Raw genomic sequence first — 18222 nt, 5'->3', positions numbered from 1 at the left:
CTTTTAGTGTTGTAAATTGAGAATTACCTGTACTTGCCCTTCTTTAGAGTAAATAAAATAAAATACCCATGTTTGGGAAGGATCACCAATCAGTTTGGGTTATGTACATTAAGAGAATATTATTGCTAGACAAAGCAGTTGCCATGATGGTCATGAAGTTTGTGATTTGTAATCAGTTAGGATAGTCACAAGTGTCTCATTTATTAGGATATAAACTGAATCTGTTTTAATTTGCCTCTTTGTTTGTTTTCCCAGTATTCTTTCTACCACCTGAATCTAAACAAAGCACTAGGCTTCAGTAATAGAATGCCTGTGGAGTTTGTAAAAGCCAAGGCCATTGTTGGAAATAGGAATTATGCTTGTCGCTGATTCTTTGCTTTGCACCCAAATTAGTTCTCTTATTTCAATTAATCCTTCATTGCCAATTAATACCACATTTGGGGGCTGCAGTGGCTGATGTAGTAAGATGCTGGGCTATGTACCTCTTCATTTTTAAGTGCTTTGGTTTTATTGTATTGCTGGGGTGCATCCACAGTTTTGTTGTACTTGTACAATGACAATAAATTAGAATTAGAATTAATTCTAAGAATTATTCTAATTCTAATTCTAATTCTAATCAATTCCTGTGAGCGAACAATATAGGGACAGAAAGGAGCCAGTATAGGGACAAGAAAGGAGCCAGCGTCAGGCATCTAGCGGATAAAGATAACACCACCCCAAAAAATTCCTTTTACAGAGGCAGCCAACCACTCCAGTGATCCCTGGCTAACACATGCCATACGCTTAAAAAAAAATCAAAAGAATTGTGAAAAAAAATAGGATGATCAACTAATCTGGCAGGCACCTTTGGTATACCAGGAATAGTGGTACCTCATGGATGTAAATTGTGGGCCTGAGGTATGGAGAGTCCACATTATACTGCATTCTGCAGATGGGGAGAAATACCTTTAGGTTCACAATTTACCATATTGCATTATAATGTGAGTATATTTTATGTTGTATTTTTGTTATTAAATAAAACCTAGAATTCAGAATTCTAATCTGAAACTTTGCAGTGCAGAAAAGTTTGGTTTGAATGCAAGCTTAATGAAATTTCTTCTTGGGCTGTTTCATTTCTGTTGTTTTGATACTATTGATAGTGTTCATCAGTTTAAGTGCTGTTTATGTTTTTTTCCAATATCGTCTATGTAAACTGATATCTGTTTTATATGAATGTTTTGTCTGCTGATCAAGAAAGAGAACTTGCATTAGCTACATTGATCAATCCACAATGCTACTTATCATATAGTAGGAAATTAATACTTCATGTAAATACTCCCTAGTGCACTTGTTCAGAAATAGAGCACTTAATGCAGAAACCACAGGAGTTCTACACCAAAAGAGTACTTTCAGAGAGCAAAGATAACAAGAAAGAGAGAGAGAAAAATAAACCACAAGGAGATTGCATCCTTAGATCAAGTTAATTTATATATCAAAATAGTGTTTTCTGCAAAATATTTCTAGAATAATGGTGCAATTTTTTTAAATAGATAACAATTACACGCACACATGTGTATACACACATACACACAAACATATATCTCATGGTTTAGTAGAGATTGTTGAAACCACATCTTTCAAGAAGTAATTCTATTTAAAATTACATATTGTTCTATTTCAGTCAATACAGATTTTATAATTCAAATCTCTCTTCCTATAGGTAACATTTTATAGTACAGAAAATAATATATTTACCTATATATCTATAATTAGTGGTGTATTTTCAGTTATTAAATCATATATTATGATATATAATTTTACAAAATGAAAGTAATTTAATATGATAAAGGAGAACATTTGTTTTATCAGTGTGGTTTATCAAATAATTTGTGGAATAAACACAACTAGCATCAATCTAGGAATATTCACTGAAACATGTATTCTTGTATGTTGACTGTATCTTATATCAATTTATTTTATTGATATAATAGATTGCCATTTTATAAGAAAGTTGTTCTTTTTTTATAAATTATAAAAAGTATATAAATTATATAATTGGAATAATATCCCTCTTCCCATCTTCTTTACAGTTTAAATTGGAGATGTCTATGTAAATGAAAACAATTATTTCATTAGATTGAGAGTTTCCAGATTATTGTTAATGGATCTAATCCTAGAATGATGCTAGCAGTTTTGTTTATATGAAATTTAAATAGAAAATTTTCTCTTTTCATTCTTGATCTTTTGTTTGGGGTCATAATTATAACTCCTTCTCTGAGACATTTTCAGTGAAAGAATATTAAAATATTTTAAATGCTATAAATAAAATAATAATAATAATATAATGTTCTTATATATATATTTGTTTCTAGAAGCAGGAATTTTATTTATAAATTCTTCATAAATCTGCATGCAATAGTCCTATCCTTCAGAATTAGGGTGTTTTATTTTTCTATTTCTTTTCATATTATTATTTTTCTTCTCATAGAGCAACCTCTAACAATTGATATTCACTATTTACAATGATTTTAGAATGATTAAAACCTTCCAAAGTACAATGTTCATAGTACTTTTCATCATTGAGAATATGTTAATCTTAATATTGTAATGGTTTTGTAAATACTGTACTTCAAATTAGGAGAGAAACTTATTTTAAAAGTATGCTATGATTTTTTTTCATGATAAAATACAAGATGCACTCTTTTCAATATCATTCCATGAATTTAAAATTAATTTTGTTGGGGATTGCTAAAAAGGTAGGTGTTAAATTTTCATTTCTAAGATTTTTTTTTTCTCCTGAATACACCCTCAACCAAAGAACACACTGTAACCAAAGAATATATTCATTTACCTAACAGGAATCTGACTCTGCATTTAAAATTATTCTTCAAAACAGAAGATAATATACCCGCTCGTCCCTCTCAAAAAACCCTCATTTCAATAATCAAAGTTTACCTTAGTAGCTAATGTTTCCATCTCACTGAAACCAATCCTGGAGTTATTTTGTTTCTTCAAATAAATTTTCAGTGTGACCAATTATAATGTAATGTGTGGATGACCTTGGGAAATGAAGGGAAGAGATGTTGCCTAGGAAACAATTGTACAAGAGAAGAAGGAGCCCCAGTGGATTAGCGGTCAGAGGAAGAAACATAGAACCTACCCTAGCTGTTCAGGAGGTTAAAACTGGTGGCAGGAAGCTTGTACTTCCAGATGTGCTAGATTTTATAGTGTTAGTTTATGTAGTTATATTTCCTGTCTTTACTTGGAGGACTCACATCAGCCTTACTGTTTCCTAGAAATCATTGAATTGGCCAAGAGGAGTCAAGTTGAACTTCACTTTAATAAAAGTAAAAGAGACTTCTCTTTATTAAAATAAAATTAAATCATTATAAAATCATTTGCTCCCACACAGAAAAACTGGAAATCTGATTTCCTCAGTCAGAAGCTTATACATGCTTTTGTAGTAAGTATCATTGAAGTTGATTGTTCTTGCATCCAGGTAAATATTTGTAGCCCTCTGCTAGGTTATATTAGTTTCGTCTATGTTTATTCCAGCTTTTCAGTACTACTTGGTATAGAAACATGAAAATTCTAAGTCTGGGATAATAGAATTTGGGAAATGTTTATGGATTCAGTGAAATGTATCTATTTCAAACATTAACACTATTGGCAAATATAGTTAAACAAATATTATTTTTAAATAGGAAAAATTCAGTGGAATCTTAAAATTCTAAAGGATATTCAGAGGAGTCTCAGTATGATGTAGTCGTTATGGGGCTGGCCTAGAAACAAGGAGATTGAATTCTAGTTCTGCCTTAGATATGAAAACCATCTGAGTGATTAAGGGACAGTCATTGTTTTTCAACTAAACTTACAGGATTGATGGGAAAATAAAGGGAGGAAAGGAATTAAATATGTTCACCATCCTGAATTACTTATAAAGTCATAAAGGTGGGATTAAAATCAAATACATAAAGAAGCATCAAGAATCTTAAAAATAAACAGCATAATTTTTAGGATGAAATGCAATATTTTCTAGAAAGATGTGAACAATGTACCATACCACACTTATAAACAGTTCATAGGGCCTTGAGTAATGTCCCAGCCTATAAGGAAATTTTCCTTTGTATTCTCAAAGGGAATAACACACGTAAAAAATGACAAAGTAAATATTGTACCAGGAAATAATGGGTTTATAGAATCCTATGGATTAGTGTATATATACTGTATATATAAAATAGCATAGAATAGGAAATAAATATATAACACTGTAGATTCCAGACTGGAACTTAAAGTTTAGATCACTGTGTTTCAGTATTTGAAATTGTAGTTTAGATGCTTTTGGACAAGTTTCTTCTGTCTCTTAGCCTACCTGACATTGTTTTTAATCTAAAATAGTCCTTTATATTCCTTAGAGTCAGGGCTTATAACCAGAGGTGGTATTCAGCAGGTTCTGACCAGTTCTGGAGAACCAGTAGCTGAAATTTTGAGTAGTTACAAAAACCGGCAAATACCACCTCTGACTGGAGATTTTATAGAATCCTTCCCATGCCACATCCACCAAGCCACGCCCACAGAACTGGTAGTAAAAAAAATTGAATCCCACCACTGCTTATTACAAATAAGTTAGCATATCACAAGAAACATTTTAAGGTTCTGCAGATTGATTCATTTCATGGAGGCATATCACACTACATAGAAGATCAGAAGTTTCTCACAGAGTTTGTCAAGGCAGGCCAATCTGCATGTGTTGTACATGAAGAGAAGCCATCCTGCTGAACAAAATGAACTACTCAGTGTAACCTTAAATAGTTCTTGGTACCTTTATTTCATTTCAGAGAGAGAGAGAGAGAGATAGTACACACACACACACACACAAACACACATATGTAACTATTAACTATAAACTATCCATCTCCCATAGAGAGGGGCTCTGAGTGGTGCACAATTTCATCAATAAAATTAATATTAACATCAGAATTAATTTAAGATAAAACGTTTTTAAATTAAAAAATAACATTTCAAAAATTCCAAAATGGGATTGTTAGCAGTTGTTACTACAAGCAAAGAAGTGTTCCTATAGGACCAGACAGCCCCGCATTTATGTGGACCTCTCTGTGCCTCATAGCCAGATTTTGACCCCTTTGAGCAAGGCCAAGAGATTGGGGGGTTTCCTCCCCTCTGAGGACAAAGTGCTCCACAGTGCAGGGGCACTAGCAGAGAAGGCCATCCTCTTAGATGTCACCAGTCAAAATTCTTTGGCCGATGGGATCTGCAGCATACCTGCCCTACCTGAACGAATGGGATGGGCTGATGTGGTAGGACAAAGCCAGTTCTGTAGATAGCCTGGCCCTATAAATGTTGACTAACTCCTTGAATTGGACCTGGAAGCAAAGTGGCACCCAGAGCATTTTTCAGAACAAAGGTGTTACATGTGCCCTTCTTTCGGCACCTAGTATGGCTCACATTGCAATAGTCCAATTGGGAGATGACCAGGGCACGAGTGACCAAATAGGCCTCCCTGTCTAGGAAGAGGTGTAACTGGTACACAACACAGCATTGGGTAATATTTATCTAAATATATCCACATTAATTCACTTGAAAATTCAAAAAGAAAAAAAATGCCCATTCTTCATCTTTTTGCATTAAGTTCTCATATCCTAGCCATTGTGCATCACAGTATGATCTTTTCATGAATTGTTTATTTTGTTCAAATTAGTTAAACTGACAGGCTATGGTTTGATTAGTTCCTGCACATACCTAACATTTTAAAAGCAAGACAACAAAATGTATTTTATTTGTTTCTGAAGGTACGACAGAGCGGGTGTGTTTGATCCAGGGAACAGTGGAAGCACTAAATGCTGTGCATGGCTTCATTGCTGAAAAGATACGAGAAATGCCTCAAAATGTGGCCAAGACAGAACCAGTTAGTATTCTGCAGCCTCAGACAACCGTCAATCCGGACCGCATCAAACAAGTGAGTTGTTTTGTTTTTTTTTGAGAGAGAGAAGAATAAGCAGGTGTTTGATATCGCAAAAAAGCCTAAGCACTTTACAAGTAAAGCAACCATAGTAAATATACTTTGCAACTTTTCAGCATTTCTGATTTTGAAATTCTTATTTCATTCTTTCCATTCTGACATTCATCTCCTGACTTCGACATCAACTGGAAATCCTACAGAATTACTACTATGTAAGAAGAATAAGTGCACTCATATTTATGCTGAGAGAGAGGGGGGAAGGGAGGGAGGGAGAGAGAGAGAAAGAGCACAGATCAGTAATTTTAGAATTTGTGCTGTAGTTAATCTCATAAATTTGGAAAGGCAAAGTTGAATTTCCACCATTTAGCCTAGGAAAAAGATAGCAGCTCTATTTTTTTTTCTTTTTTGCCCAAATGGAGTGAAATTATAGGATTATCTCTTACTTAGTTCACCAAATTTCACAGAAACCATTGCAAAGGTTTTTCAATTTATTTTTCTAAGTGCATATAACTTTTTTTGTTTCAGGGATGTGAAGAAAATTGCTGTGATAATGGCTATATGGAGTAAAACATAAAATAAAACAGCCTGAGTTTTGTGCTCCATGAAAGGAGGTGGCAAGGAATAACTATACCCTTTCTTGAATATGGTGGAGATGATTGTTAGGTGTTGAAGCAAAACTGGACTTTTCTGAAAAAATTAAGAAATTAAAAAATTCTTAATCCTGTTGATTAACTAAGCCAGTTCTTAAAACTTTGCCAGGCATCTCAGGACAAAGCACAGATTTGATGGAGCAAATTATAAAAGCATTTGTCTCGCAAGGTCTGGCTACTGCCTTAAGTTGCTGTTAGTGAAATAACTAATGATGTATGATCACAAGGATGAGGACAGATTTATCACTTAATTCAGTACTTACCTTACCACCATTCCCCACTGCGAAGTGTTGTATAAGTGACAACAATCTCCATGACTGACGCTTAGAAAGGTCTAGAAAGCCACATAGAGAAATACAAGCATATGCATATACACATAAATATAGGTTAATGCTTATCTGTCCCAACTGTATTCTAGTATTGCAATCAAATTAAAGTAAGTTTTATAACAAGTTTATGTATATAAGGAAGATGCTACTTATTATGAAATATAATTATGAATTATTTGCTTGAAAATCATTAGAACTGAGAACTGTTAGGAGGGCAAGAGACATATACAGACCTTCCCCTCCAAGCAACTTATTTATTATTCCCAGAGTAGTTTTTCATAACCCTTTCCAAACTACATTCCCACATACGTAGATCTTTTTTCATATTTTTAAAAGTTTAAAGTTAAGGGTTAAAAGAGTAAATTAGCTATTTTACAACTCTGGAATATTTAAGGGGCAATTATGTTACTTAATCCCAACTTTCAGATACCACAAACATAGAAATAAAATTCCCACCCCCTGATTTAGAAGGTATTAGGCAATTAAAGAGGAGGCAAGACACTCTTAACGTAGAACAGGTGATTAACCTGTGGTTTATATTGGTTATATTAACATTATGATATCAGCAGTAATATTTCTTACAGTTCAAAAGAACACTTGCAGCAGTCTAGGTAACAAATGGAATTACTTGAAATATTAACTTTACAGATTAATTAAGGTCACTCAAATTTGAATTTATCTTCTCAACTGAACATTAGAAAAAAAATTTAAATGTAAGCTTAAAGTAAAACATTTTTGAAGCACCGTTTTTGCTTCTGGTATTTTTCAAAATTTGATTAGATGTAATAATTTTAAATATATATGCTATCTTTTGTGTTTTGCTATTTGTAACAATTACATACTAGATGTAAAGCTAGAAAAATGTTTTTTATTCTTTCAACATTTTCCAGGTGTAGCTATTTTTAAATCAGTTTATAAGTTAGCTATCTGTAAAACTGTTTTATTGTTTTGTTTAAGCATAATTAAGGATAAAGCAGTGGTGGGATTCTATCGGTTCGCATCAGTTCTAATGAACCGGTAGTTCCGGGTAGCAGTTGGCCCTGCCCACTTGCCCCTGTCCTTTCCTATCCTAGAGTTCCTGTTTTTAGCTCAGCTGATTCGCGCGGCCCAGCATATTGCCACGCGTCAGCTGTTTTACTCACCAGCACTGACATAGAAGGTAAGTTTTTAAGCTTAAAATGGGTGGTTTTTAATGCTGTGCGCGCTCACCAAACCAGTAATTAAACTGGTTGCATCCCACCACTGGGATAAAGTATCATTCTACTTTAAAAACTTGTATACTTTGTCCAACAATTTTCATGAGTACTATTCCTTTCTGATTTTTTTCATGAAATAACTTGAATCCTATTCTGTAGTATGTTTAAAATCTGCATTACTGGAGTCAACAATTTGAGCCTTTCATTTTATATACATATATATAGTCTACTATTTTCTTATCTCCATTAATAATCCATTACATTTGAAATTGATGAACTGATTTTTCCAAAATTATTATATTCAACTGAACTCATGTCATAGAATATATTACCCATATCATATCATTTTCTACTGTTGGAGATAATCAGATGCATAAGGAAAAATAAAACCTCTCTTCAGTTTATCCTTAGTTCTATACTGTTGTAAAGATGTTTTGGGAGATTATTGCAAGAGCAAGCTGTGTCAAACTATATTTTTCCTCCTCATGCCTCCTGGCAATTTCAGCCACTTTTATATATTTAACTTTTACATGTCAGGAAACAGAACTGAATGATGACATGATTTTAAAAATAGGCTTGTCCTCCATGTTCTACAAAATTATATCTATTGCAATTAAAGTGGATTTTAGATTAGAAAGACTTGAGTACTTGGGAAAAAATATATATACATGGTGTTGAGAAAGCTGAATAAGGAGTGTTTTTTTCATAATACTGGTAGTGAACGATGTCATCTTATGATAATGATAATTCTAGTTGTGGGAAAGCATATGGTTGTCATAAATACATAAATTTTAATGTATCTGATTGTTAAGGTATATGCAGGACTTATTATTATAAGTCACAATAATGAGTCAGTTTAGATTTATTTTTTTAAAGTTTGATAAATTCATGAAAAATGGATGTTAAATGGCTCCCAAAAATGAAAGCTGTATGCTATGTCCAACATCCCATACAGTACCCATCTTAATACTATTTACTGGGAAATATCAGCATAGGAAGGAAGATTCTATATGTTATTTGTTGGCTTCTAAAGAAATATTATTATTGCCAAAATGTAAACCATTACCCAAGAGATGAGCTCAACGTGGCAGACATTTATATTAATTATCTATAAAGTCATAATCTTAAACATTTCAGCTAGTACATACTTGCAGTTTTCTTTTTAAGAACAGAGAGAAAATAGGTCTTTATTAGATCATAACTACTTAATAAAAATAAGAGGGTTATATAATAGTACCTTATATTATTGGATTACAAATGCTCTTAAATAAGAAAAATTGGCATTACTTAACTAAGAAATTAACCTTTTACCTCATATTCCATACATATACTGAAAGGTAAATTAGAATTTCATCATACTTTACCATTTTAAATAATGAAATCTATTTGATTCAGATAACTGGTGAATTATTTCTGTTTACCTTCCTTCCCAAAGAAGACTTAATAATAGGAAGGAAGACACCTATAGATTGGTTACAGTTTATCTCAGATTAAAAAATATATCTTTGTCATAATAAATATTGTGAATTTTCTAGTAATTAAAATATTTTATAACAATTTTAAAAAGTTTTTTTTCTTAAATATTCAAATGGCTTTAATATGTGGAAGTCTCAAAAATATTTATTAAGTACAGAGCTGATAATTCAAAAACGATTTATATGATCATTGTATTGTTACATTCCATAAGTATATAGAGTGAAACCTGGTTATAAATATATAGAGACTTTTTTTCTTTCAGTATCTATCAAAAATTAAAACATAGAGAATAAAAACATAGCTTTGCTAAAAGGTAGCTAAAACAGATTCAATGAATATGCCACTGCCAAAACAGATACCCTTAAAAGTGAATTAATTTTATAGTCACTTTTCAATTCCATTGCTAAAAGGTCTAGCAATACAAGCATTTTCCAAATGCAAATTTTTTCCCCTCTATATAAAGTAGTTTTTTAAATCATTTCTAGCTTTCTTTAGGCTAATGTACAAAGTATTTATAAAAAGCAATAAGCATTTATTATTAAACATAATTTTTGTGTGTGAAAGTATATGCATATTATTATATTCAATTCTACATAGAAATGATAGCTTTTTACTTAGGATAATGTGCATAAAGCACTACTAATAAACACCACAAAGAAATCTCTTTATTATTCAGTATCTTTTTTGTCATTTTTGTCAGCATAACTTGCAAACTGAAGAAGCACCATTTGTTGGAGCAAAAGTCTGACAGAATTTTTATGCCTTTTCTTGGATAGGCAGATTCAGGGTATAAGCAGCTCCTGATAGAGCTGTTGATTGCTCTACCTCAATTGCCTATTTGCTCCACTGCTCCCTTGCCACTTGTTTGCCCTTGACTTAATTATCTTGCTATTTTCCTGCTAGTCTAATTTTCTGTAAAGCCAGTGATGGATTACTTTTTCTATAATCACCTGGCTTTGCAATCTTATCTATCTATCTATCTATCTATCTATCTATCTATCTATCTATCTATCTATCTATCTATCTATCTATCTATCTATCTATCATCTATCTAGCTATCATCTGGTCAAAATTTAATTTTTTATTTAAAAACTGACTCTCCCCCTTCTCCACATTTTCTTTATATGCAATATAGTGTGATTTTGTTGTTTACTTTTTAATTTAGTTTTTTTAGGGGGGTTGTTTTTGTTTTTTCTTAACCATTATTTTTAAAATGACAACTGACTTAGTACTAAATTGGGCAGCATCAAGCAAGTTAGTAAATGACAAGAAAATGCTTCAACAATCACTTTTCAATCACTTTTCAGTCTTATTTGTTTTGAAATTGTTGAAGAAGAAATGTTTCATTTTCTTCCTTAAGCCACCCACAGGACTTTTTTTTACATGTTCTATTTACAAAATATCTGAATTACAATGCTGTCCTGTGCAGGAGCACTATTAGATTTGAGGGCTCTCTGAAAAGGTGTCTTTCGAAAATCCCAGTTCTTTTACCCTGGTTTCCCTCACTCTCTACCTGTAAATTTATGTTCTACTGCCAGTGCTCTACTTTTCTACCTGGCAATAGAACTCAAGGCAACACTACTTACTGACAATATAAATCCTGAGGCAATATTCAGTACACCAAAATTCAGTGATTGAAGACTTAACTGGATAGTGACTTGTTGGAAGAAATATACATTTTGGAGAATAGGTTTGCTAGAGCCCATACTGTTCTAGGCTTTCTTCCAACATTTCCACCCAGATACCTATCTTAGCATATAACTCTTTTGTTCCTATCTGTGAAAAATCTATAGTCTAGAAATGATTGATTCTACTTACAGTTTGTACTTTGGCCTGATGAGTGCTTTGTCTCATCCTGAGAACAGCTGCCTTTCATGAGTTAAATTTATGGTTTTCATTTTCTTTTAGTCAATTAGACATTTCTTCCTCTCCTCCTTGCTTGTTCCTTATTCTTGCTTGTTTTGTTATTGTTTGATACTATTCTGTCATACTTACTCTGCTGTTCCTTTTTTATATAAGCATAGCTACCCTTGACTCACTGCCAACATTCTTCCATGTCTTCATTTGAGGTATATTTTATTAACATACATCATTCTATATTTTACTGTCTTTTGATAATTTGTTGTGTTTCAGCCCAGAAGTCTAAACCAGGCCTTAGGGAATTTCCATTATCTAGATTCAAGGGTCTGTTAAGTAATACTGCTATTGATTAATATCTTAGTTTCTTAACCAACACTTGACTAACACTGGAAATTTTTAGATGGAATGGATCTATGCATTTCAAAAGGAAAAATTACCTAGCACTAGGAGAAATTTGCTTGGTCAGGCACAATTAAGAAGGAAATTATGAGAAATAAAAATATCAAATGAATAGATTAAAATTATTTGTAAGGAAGTCTAGCATTAATAAGGAATTTCCATATAAACAATATGCATCCTCTTATTTTTGTTTTTCTGAGGGAGAATATATTTAAAATATCTCCTTACCAAATAGCTATAAAATAGTTGTGAGGACTGAAGCTGACAAGATTCTGCAAAGTGGCTGATGGAAGAGGCCTGAGTTACAACACTGAGCCAGCATGTGTGGATCTGGGTTTCTGTGTCTACAGTAACTGACCATCTGTATAAATATAAAATAAAGGTTCTTGTATTAACAGCTTTTGGGTGTTGGGGGAAGAAGCGGATAAGTTGAAGTATCTAAACAGAGGGCATGGAGCCATGATAACAGGTTGCTTAAAAAAACTGTTCTGAAATATCTAAAAGGCATTGCCTATATGCATGGACACATGTGCATGTATTTGCTTGCTTATACTGGTCAGGTAAATAGGTTTTGGTAAATTTATTTTAAGGTAGGCAAGAACCAATTAAGCAATTAGCAGAAGGAAGAAAATGGGATTCTTTTAAAGAGATTTAAAACAAGATAAATTATGATGCACAGTGTAGGAAGCATGCAAGCAGATGTCTTCCTCATTCCCACAATAAATCATTACATGCTTGTTAAAACATTTAATTTTAAAAAATCTAATATTTTGATAAAGATCAGTTCTCTAATTCTATTTATTCTAGTAATTTAATGGGTAGAATTTCAGTTCATTTATCAAGCTTTTGTTTTAAAGATGATCAAAACTTATAAATCAATAATTCCCCAGCACAGTCCCCTATGTATTGGACTACAACTTCTATAATCCCCTACTACTAGCTTTCTTATATGAAGTTGTTAAGAGTTATAGTCTAATATTTAAGACCTCAAGCTTTAAGTCCAAACTCTATAATTTAGTGGCATGGTTAAATTAAGTTTTAAATTAAATTTTAGATTTTTTTTTGCATGTCATTCTCTCGGTTCTAAAAACAAATTACAGACATAAAAGCAATTCCAACTTAATTTTCAAATCCCAACAGAAATCATATAATAAATTGTTATACTTTTTTCTGTGGGTTAACTAACATGAGTATGGAGAATAAACCCAGCTGCTTTTATTTTTCTTCTGCAGTTTTCCTTCTTCAGAAAAAAAGAGTTAAGTTTGAGCAAAGTTTTCTTAATTAAACAACATATATATGCATGTACACAAACACAGAGAGAAAGGAAGAGGGAAGACCTGAATTCTTCCTTAGTAGTTGCTTTATTTCTAGTTAACTATTTACTTAATTAAAAGAGGAAGATTTAATCTGATGTAATTTTTGTTCAAATGTTTTTCCTCTAAGCAATTACTTACCACTTAATTGGTCAAGTATCAGAATTAAATTCCTTTCCCCAATTGTATTCACATTTATTCTTTAAAAACTGAAGCAAAAATTGTCAGTTCTAAATATGTCATTCAACAGAGGTTCTGAGAGTAAAACTTTTAGATGGTAACTATTGCCATAAAACTACATCTCATCAAAACTGCCAAGGTTGAACCCTTCTGAAGCATATCTGTAGTGAGAATGACAAAGCCTACGATGAGCTGCAATATCATTTGAAAATTTCCCATAATCTACTTAGGTAACTTTCTAGTAATCCAGTTCTTCAGACTTCCCTCTCCTTTTGTGAAAGTAGGCAGGCAGGCAGACATTTTTATATATGTGTATATATATTCATATGTGGACATGTGCGGGCATGTGCATGTGTGTGTGTGTATGTGTGCGTGTGCACACACACACACAATAATCCCTCTGCAGCTTAGTTTCAGGAAGGAATCCAGAAAAGTCTTGATTGTGATTCAGTTTGAAAGTAGTGAAAAAAACTTCCATATATTCTTTTCATCTTATTGCAACTAGTTTTATTGTATATTATTCAGGTCTTTATATATTTTAATTTTTTTATTGTCAATGAATTAGTACCCAAATAGTTAATTTATGGAGTTATCTAATTGAGTAACTACAGAACTAAAATGTGTTAAACTCAATCAAAAAAAGCAAACTTGCCATCGACTTGCACATTCAAACGGCTGTTTGATGCCTAATATTGCATTTTTCACATTCTTCATTGAGCATTATCCTGGTGTCACCTACAATTATGACTTAATAAAAAAATTGTTTCTTGGAGAAAAAAAACTAGTCGTCTTCTTGTTCTGTCTTAACTAGTGTTACTTCAGTTGAATATTCCTATAAGTAACACAATCTGTTGACAAGAAAAAAACATGGGTTTCTTTTTTTTAACCCTAACAGTTTTTTTTACCTTTTAGAAAAGACTTGTATTTAGGTAGTGGTAATAAACCATAAATATGGTTTATTAATGGACTACTTTTGAAGAACAATACTTTCAGGTAAGCTATTTTTATATCTTTTTTTTTTAATAATATGTGATTATCAGTGGAATATTTTATGCAGTGGATATATGATCTTAATTCATTTGATCTTAATTCTGCTGCTCTTTATTGGACCATCCATACAGCCACTGCATCAAGAATGGCATAGGTTTCGACTTAGGGTTATAGCTGGAAAGTGCATAATGCCTTGGCCTTTGACCTGAACTATCTTTTAATAATGTAAGCAATATTCTAATCATACCATTGATGTTTTTGTAGAATTAAAGTAATTAAGCTAAATGTTAACATCTTATTTGTTCTGCTACTATAATAGCTTGGGTTTTAAGTAGAATTGATATGTTTCAATGATTAATTAGGTAATATATTATTTCTAATCAATCAAAAGTATTCCCAATTAATCATTTAATGAAATATAAGACTACATAAAAGTAGGTGACCAGTACTTTAAAATCCTTTTTTTTCTCTCTTATATAATTATTTAATTTGATATATGATATATCTAAAATATGATGTTACTTCAGAAATATTATGGCTATAAATTTCATATTAAAATATGTAAAACTGAGCATTTTTTAAGTCAGATTGTTATCCTAATGTTAAGGTAATTTCATCCAATAATAATGATATTTGTATTCTAATTCCGTTTTAACTCATGATAAAGTTTTAATTTATTCTTATAACCAAGAATAATCCATATGTTTTAATGGTGAAAAATGGATGGCATATTTTGCATTTTTTAATTACAGTTTTGTGGATATTTAGACACTCTTCCTTACTATTTAATGAAAGATAAGTTAGCAGCTTGGTGTGAAGCATTATTATCATATTTATCTTACATGACTCCAAATGTTTAGTATTCATTTTTGCTGTTTCCTCTTCCAGCAACAGGAGATAAACCAACGTTTATTTATTTATGACATGCTACTTTTCAGTAAGCAACATCTATATTTTGACATTATGTTTTTAAGACAACTTTATCCACCTATGAAATCATTTTGTGCTTAGTTATTGTACTATCATATTCCAGCATATTTAAGGCAATAGTTTGCCATAAGAAAGAGCTGATTAACAGTGGCATTATATATTAGAATTGTGTAGAATATTCAAAATACATTATTTGGAAAGCATATTTTTATGATTGAAAAATCTTCCTTGAGATCATTAAAGCAGCCATGTCCCTTTACAGGGATCATGTATTGCTTTGAAAGCTGTCCTTGGCTATTTCTGTTCGAGTGTGCATCTGTAGTCACTTTGCTTTATTAGTGTTTTCAGAAGAAGAGGTTGTCTTGATTCTCTTACCTTAAATATTTATTTGGAGTTATTGTAATAACTCCATTTCAGACAGTCTACTTTCCTTGTGTTCATCTAGTAATAAAGTTAGAAATAAGAAGGTGTAAATGTGTGATTACAGATAAACTAAGAAACATTAACTGACAAAACAGTTAATAGAAGATAGTGGAATCAAATACATAAATGTATTAGAAGCAGCACTGTTTTAGAAAAAAAAGATGGCCATCAAATCCTACCTTATTTTAAACCTGAAATTATTGGAGAAAATATACTTCAATATTCTTCTAGTTCAGTGCTTTTCTCTTTCCCAATGTCCTTGATTTCCCTGTTTAGTTGCAATGTTACATGAAAACAGGCTAATAAAAGGAAGGAAAAGATATAGCTTATTACCTATTCAAACATATATCAACTTAATGGAATGGAACAAATGGTCCTGTGAATTAAGGTTATATTAATAAGACTATCATTTTATGAAAAACAGGTGCAATTTGAGTATTATAGTATAGATGGTGTTTCTATTAAGGACATACTGTACGCTAACTGGGATATAAGAAACCTGTGACCTCCAAATGCTGTTTGACTCCAACTCTATCAGCCTCACTGAGGGTAGCCAATAATTAGGTATGATAGATAGTGTAGCTGAACAAATTCTGGCTCCATCTTTAATATATCATTCTTAATATATTGGATCTCATTTTAAGTTAATGTAAGGAAATATAATTTTAAAATTAAAAAAAGCACTTGTACAGTGGAAAGTACTACAGTACAGTAATAAATGAAACTAGGAGTATATTGAAAAAAATAGTTAATATCAATATGTGAAATTTAGTTGCAATACAATGTTATTGTTTGCTGGTGAATGAATATTCTGTCCATAACTGTATTTCTTCCAAATGTTGTTATCTTCCTTCTTCCTTCTGGCATCTCTGTTCTGTAAGATATCAACATCTCTTATTTGTTATCATTTCCCTCCATTTTGTTGCTCTTCCAACAAATGTTATGAAAGGAGAAAGATGGAAATTGACCGTTGGTGTGGTATACATTCAGTTGCCAAAATTGGGGAGGGGATAACAATAATGGCAATACATGGAAGTAGCACTAAATTTTTATCAGTAGCATTAATATGTCTTTTCTCCTTTACCTGAACATATATACAGATCTCCTCAGACTTTTTTTCACTCTAAAGCTTTGCTTTCTCAGTTCATTATCTTCCATTTTTATGTGCTATGTGGAGAAATAAATTTCCATCAAGTTTTCGAACCATCACTTTTTACCTGTTTCTCCTGGTTATAATCTCTTATAGCATCTGTGCAGAAAAGGACACTAGAACAGGACAGTAGAGTGCATTTCCTTTAGAAGAATCTTTGTTACTTTACTACAAAAGTTGTACTGTTTATGTATTTATGGAATTGTGATTATTGTGGAAATTTTATCAGGCCTTATATGTTTTTGGTAATGTTTACCCTGTTATATAAAAAAAATAAACAGTTATTTCATTTGTTTCTGTTCCTCATAATTAGCAGTGCTGAAATTTATCAAATTTAAATTTATTTAAATTTATCAAACTAAATTTATCGAAGTTTAGTTATTTTCTTTAGCATTGAGATAGGAATAGTTATTAATTTTTGTAAAATTATCATGTTGAACATTATCAGAGTGCTTCATACCTGAATTATTAAATGAAATAAACCATAAAGTGTCTTTGGGAACATATTCCCTAGAGATTTTCAAAAAAATATAAATATCTCTTTAGCACTTCTGTACATAGTATAACTTTTCTTTTAAAGAGAAAGAGCTTTCCAATTGTTATTCTAGTCCATAGTAATAGATTTCCTGTCAGTGTTTCCTCTTCCCCAGTCTCTGTACTGATTTTAAGAAGTAGAAATGTTACAGCGCTGACAGTTGATTGTTTTAATTGTGATCCTTATCTCTAAAGTAATTTATACTTTTTTATTGTACCATAAACTGAACTGTTTACATTTTTTTTTTATTGTAACTGGATTTTTTTAAAGTGACATGGGTCAAGCTAAGAGCTTCTCTATATGCTACAGAATAACATTTGCATAAACCAAGAAAAACTTTTACATAACAATAACCAGAGAAACAGATACTTACAGTTTGGGTATGTTGATAAATTTATAAATATTATTTGCTATATTATTTGATGTTAAATCTATTTTGTTGTTGTTGTTTCTAATATGTTGAAAAACTTAAAATATACAGAAAATATCTTACATTAAAAACAACATTTAAAAAAACTTAACTTGAAAGTTGATTTCTGGCTTTCTCATTAGAGTTATGTTAGATTGGTAACTGAGACTTTCCATATTAGAAAGTGCTATGTGAAATCAATTCTTGTTCATTATATGATTTTAAGTAGTTTAAGATTAAAATTGACATAAATTCATTTTAAGCACTAATTCTAGTGTTACTGAAATTTGATTTCAATGTATACATATTATATAATGCATTTATTATATAATATATCTAAATTTATATTTTAATTGTGTAAGACAAAAGATGTAGTATTGTGACAAAAATATAATATATCAGAATGCAAGCATTACTTTTCCA

General features: G+C 31.5%; 1 protein-coding gene across 4 annotated transcripts in view; it reads left to right on the top strand.

Annotated features, from left to right (window-relative positions):
• Positions 1-18222, top strand: part of NOVA1 (NOVA alternative splicing regulator 1) — a 135301-nt gene that overhangs the window by 91756 nt on the left and 25323 nt on the right. For all 4 annotated transcript variants that reach the window (XM_087921849.1, XM_026710676.2, XM_087921851.1 and 1 more), the window contains exon 3: positions 5790-5956. In XM_087921849.1, coding sequence (XP_087777975.1) covers positions 5790-5956 — 167 coding nt within the window. The remainder of the gene's footprint in view (positions 1-5789; positions 5957-18222) is intronic.

This window comes from Pseudonaja textilis, chromosome 1 (assembly GCF_049901715.1).
Source record: "Pseudonaja textilis isolate UNSWEBS1 chromosome 1, rPseTex1.2, whole genome shotgun sequence".
Lineage (NCBI taxonomy): Eukaryota > Metazoa > Chordata > Lepidosauria > Squamata > Elapidae > Pseudonaja > Pseudonaja textilis.
The sequence above is the reverse complement of the archived record's forward strand: the minus strand, read 5'-3'. Positions and strand labels throughout refer to the sequence as shown.